Source organism: Anneissia japonica, unplaced genomic scaffold (assembly GCF_011630105.1).
Source record: "Anneissia japonica isolate Jap-2015-1 unplaced genomic scaffold, ASM1163010v1 scaffold685_len2926416_cov193, whole genome shotgun sequence".
Classification (NCBI taxonomy): Eukaryota; Metazoa; Echinodermata; class Crinoidea; order Comatulida; family Comatulidae; genus Anneissia; species Anneissia japonica.
This window is the reverse complement of record NW_022692922.1, coordinates 1,889,186-1,893,657: the sequence shown is the minus strand read 5'-3', so window position 1 is coordinate 1,893,657 and position 4,472 is coordinate 1,889,186. Positions and strand designations below refer to the sequence as shown.

General features: G+C 35.4%; 1 protein-coding gene across 1 annotated transcript in view; it reads left to right on the top strand.

Moving 5' to 3' along the window:
- The first annotated feature begins 45 nt into the window (after positions 1-45).
- Positions 46-4,472, top strand: part of LOC117100475 (MAM and LDL-receptor class A domain-containing protein 1-like) — a 17,702-nt gene continuing 13,275 nt past the window's right edge. Inside the window, exons 1-6 of the mRNA XM_033240177.1 lie at positions 46-52; positions 184-465; positions 1,837-2,070; positions 2,292-2,551; positions 3,448-3,676; positions 3,981-4,237. Coding sequence (XP_033096068.1) covers positions 46-52; positions 184-465; positions 1,837-2,070; positions 2,292-2,551; positions 3,448-3,676; positions 3,981-4,237 — 1,269 coding nt within the window. The remainder of the gene's footprint in view (positions 53-183; positions 466-1,836; positions 2,071-2,291; positions 2,552-3,447; positions 3,677-3,980; positions 4,238-4,472) is intronic.

Below are 4,472 nucleotides of genomic sequence, written 5' to 3'. Positions count from 1 at the left end.
CTTTTGCTGTACATGCAAAAATATATATAGGAATTCTTCATCTTAATGTGCCGTACTTAAGCCATGTGAAATGTGGAATGTATTATTTCATCTAAGAAAGTTTCTAATTCAAGGACTATGAACATCAACTTTTATTTAATGTTTCATGTGCTGTTAAGGTTGATTTTTTAAAATTTTTTATAGAGGGTTTCTACATCTACATAGAGACATCATCGCCTCGTGTCGCTGGTGACAAAGCTCGCATATCCACACCAACAATGTCTATTACCTCGCAGATGTGTCTGATGTTTTGGTACCACATGTATGGCTCCGATGTCGACACTTTAAATGTATACTTTCAAAAGTTTGGTCAGCTGGGCTCACCTGTGTGGACCAAATCGCAGACACAGGGAAACAGTTGGTATAGAGCACTTGTTGATGTGCCTGATGGTGGATTTGAGGAGGTGGTGTTTGAAGGCATTCAAGGTAAAAGTGAAATCTGATTATCATTTTAATGTATTTAAATTATGTGTCTATTTCCTGATACCTGGATAATCTGACTGTCACTGTCCCTTTAGGAACACCCCTACAACAAAAATAGAGCTGTCCGTTAATGAATTTATATGGGTGCTCAGTACGCTCAGCAAACTTTTGTATAATGTGGAGTGAATATAGTAATGTTAAAATTAAAGCCCCATTTCATTTTTTAAGAAAAATCTGATTTTTATATGTTAGAAAGATTTATAAATATACGAAATTGCTAGTTTAACTGGATTTATACATTCCTAAACATGAAAAAAATGTAAAATAAAACTCAAAATTTGATTTTTTATTGTGTTCTACACAAAATATATATGCGAATGAAATTTTTTTATGTTTGATTTTGAGATAGTTTTCTCGAAATATAAAAGGCACCACAAATATTTTGGTTCTTTTATCAGACATAATCACAGCCAAACACAATATTTTCCATTGCTAGTATAGACACTTTGTGAAATATATTTTTTTATTTTAATTATTTCAAAATTGTTAAAAATTGATTCTGACTGAGAATCGACCGCAGTGTGCAAGATGCAAAGTACAAAAACTAATCTCATTAGAGAGGGTGCACTTTATTTATTGCTCATGATCATATAGGCAACGTAAACTGTTCAGTCAATCAGAATTATTAATGCTTTATTTAATTAATTGTGGGATGAATTAAGAAATCTTATCGTGAGAGTTCATAGCATTGGTGGGCGAGATAAAAAAGGAAGAATTACTCTGCCTACGTCGGATGCCCAACTGTAAAAGGTATACTCAAAAAGCAACTGGCAAGAGCATTCCAGTGGATGCAATCTAGCGTAAAACTAAAATTGATGCCAATATTTGTCTATGGTTTATAATAATTAGGATAATGCATACGCATTTACTTCTGACAAATTTTTTTAGTGAAATTTTGTCAGGAATGGGGGCTGTAACTATTCATGTAAACATGAAAAGCTTGTATCACCAGGTGGGTGTTCTGTAACAAGGCTGTGATTGCCATAATAACAATGATAATTCATTTCACATAGGGACAATGGCCTAAATATCTATTTGGAAAGATGCCATCATAATAATAATTATTACGAGAATTAATTAAGTGTATTTTTTATGGTGGGAACACTGTAGATATTATTGAACCAAAAAATCTCATGAAATTATGCATGTCAGTCCCAGTCTTTATATATTAAATAAGACATAAGAAAATATATGATATTATATCAAAATAACAAAGGTACAATATTGGCTATAAATAATATGAAATGAAGACATAATGATGCAGTACTATTTACGTGATAGCAAAACTAATAAATTAGACATCTTTCTTCCAAGGGAAAAGCTATTATGGTGACATTGCGCTAGACGACATTGTTCTTGGCTACGGTGATTGCACCAAATATACGCTGACCCCAGTTTATGGGAGTTCAGACTGTACCTTCGAAGATTCAGCAATGTGTGGATGGTCCAATAGTAATGGTGACAAGTTTGATTGGATTCGTCAGAGTAGTTCCACAGCCAGTACTGGCACAGGCCCTTCAAACGATCACACATATGGCACCAACAAAGGTTGGTACGCTGCGTAACCATTCACTACTTTTATGGTGTTAAGTTTTTCATGTGTGATTATTGTGTACATAATTATGTATATGAGAACACCCCTCAAGGAAAAGAACCTTAGAGTAACATGTTCTAATATAGGAAATTATGGTTTCTTCCTGTCCACTATAAACATTACATTTTATGAATAGTTTTTTTACATTTTAGTACAATATCCATTTGTTTTCTAGGTTTTTATGTCTACATAGAGACGTCTTCCCCACGTACTAAAGGTGACAATGCTTTACTCCAATCGCTTTACAACAGCCAAACCACCAGCGAATGTCTAGAGTTCTACTATCACATGTATGGTTTAAGTATTGGCACTCTGAACGTGTTCTTCAAGACAGCTAATGGTGGCATGGGTACTCCGATCTGGAGCCTCAGTACGGACCAGGGTGACAAGTGGCGTGCGGCTCGAGTAAATGTCTTCACCACGGAAGACTTTCAGGTGAAAGTGATATCTGATTTTGATACTGCAGCTATCATTAGTATTAATATATTGTTGGTGCTGTCGTTGATGTTGTATACAATATATCAATATTACTGCTGATATTACTACACTATTCCACAACTTACTACTACTGCTACTACTACTACAATTACTGATATTGTTGTTGCACAACTGCCACCACTTATTAGTGATGATTATATTTATTTTCTTCTATTTAATAGGATGTAGTGCACATATCTCTTTTAGATGAATTGCTCAAGACCTTTTTTCCCTGGTCACTGGATGCAGAATTAGTTATACACAACCTCCTATAATTCGTCGCTCACATCACGAACTAACACAATAAAAGTATATTGTGTTAGTTCGTGAAATCAAGAAAGAGCAACAAAATATGTGCTATTGTTGTTAAGGACTTTTTGTGTGGTAAAGAATACAAAATTGCTTGACAACCAATACGCGCTCGTTTTGATGCGCTACTGTGATTTCACAAACTAACACAATCTACTTTGATTGTGTTAGTTCGTGATGTGAGTGACGAATTACTGGAGGTTATTCCTAGTTAAGGTTATAAAATAAAAACACATTATAGACTAGCTTGAATTGTTTATTATTGCTTCATAGTTTTGAGTGTAATTAAGCACTACCAACTTCATTCCAAATGCATCACCGCCTAACATGTACTCTTACGTGTTCTTTGGTGAAGAGAGGCAGATGTAGCGTATTAGCCTTGCCAGTGTGACCAGCGCCAGTCTCAAATGACCTCTTGATTGAAAGCCCAAAGGCCGTAACTGCTGCGATACACAACTTCCATAAAAATAAAAACAGCAGATAAATAGATAATGTATTCCAGTATATTTTCAAAGTGTATTAATGTTCACACCATCTTTCCGCAGATTGTATTTGAAGGCATTGTGGGAACCAGTTATACTGGCGATATTGCTGTTGATGATGTAAAATTACTGGGCTACAGCTGTCCCGATCCTGGCCATTGTGACTTTGAATCTGGTTTCTGTGCCTGGTCAAATGAAGCAACTGATGATTTTGATTGGATGAGAGGAACTGGTGGTACGCCCTCTATCGGTACTGGACCAGACATTGACCACACAACTGGAACAAATAAAGGTAAGCATTGTTTACTTTTAATTTTCTGGACTTAATTAGTTTAGTAATAAATTAGAATAGCACCATTTTTTAAAGACTTTGTCTGCACTGTGAGTAATATCTATGATATGTTGAACTTTGACCTCTTGTGGATATTCAATTCAGCACAGCATAATTAAATAGGGAGTGCATGCTATGTTTCTCCTGAATATTTATAAATAAATGCCTTTGAGGGTTGAAGTATTATATTTAGTACAATTTAATAATGAATCTACATGGTTTTAAAATAGATAGAGAGTTTATTCAGTGTTTCTTATACTTACAGGAAACTACATGTTCATTGACGTCAGTAGCACAGTGGAAAACACAACAGCACGTCTGACAAGTGAACTGATTCCAGCAACAGCTTCAAATGGAAGGTGCTTCCACTTTTGGTATCACATGTATGGCACAGACATTGGCAGCTTACAGGTGATACTGTCCGATGGGAAAACCGAAACCCTGCTATGGGAGTTGTCAGGTAACCAGGGCAACCAGTGGTGGGATGCTTCTCTTGGCGTCCATTTTTCAAAACAATTTAGGGTGAGTTATGCCTATTTTTTAATAATGTATATGTGTTATAATTGATAATAATTTTGAATCACAATGATAATGTTGATAAGTAAGTTGTAGTACTAGATATGGTGGTTTCTTCAGATCGCAGGTTTGGCGAAGTGGAAATGATTTGGTTCCCCAACCTCGAGGTCAGGGTTTCAATCCTTCATTGTGCGTTTCACTAATGTCCTTATGAAGCATCAATCTCTTATCTGCGTTACAC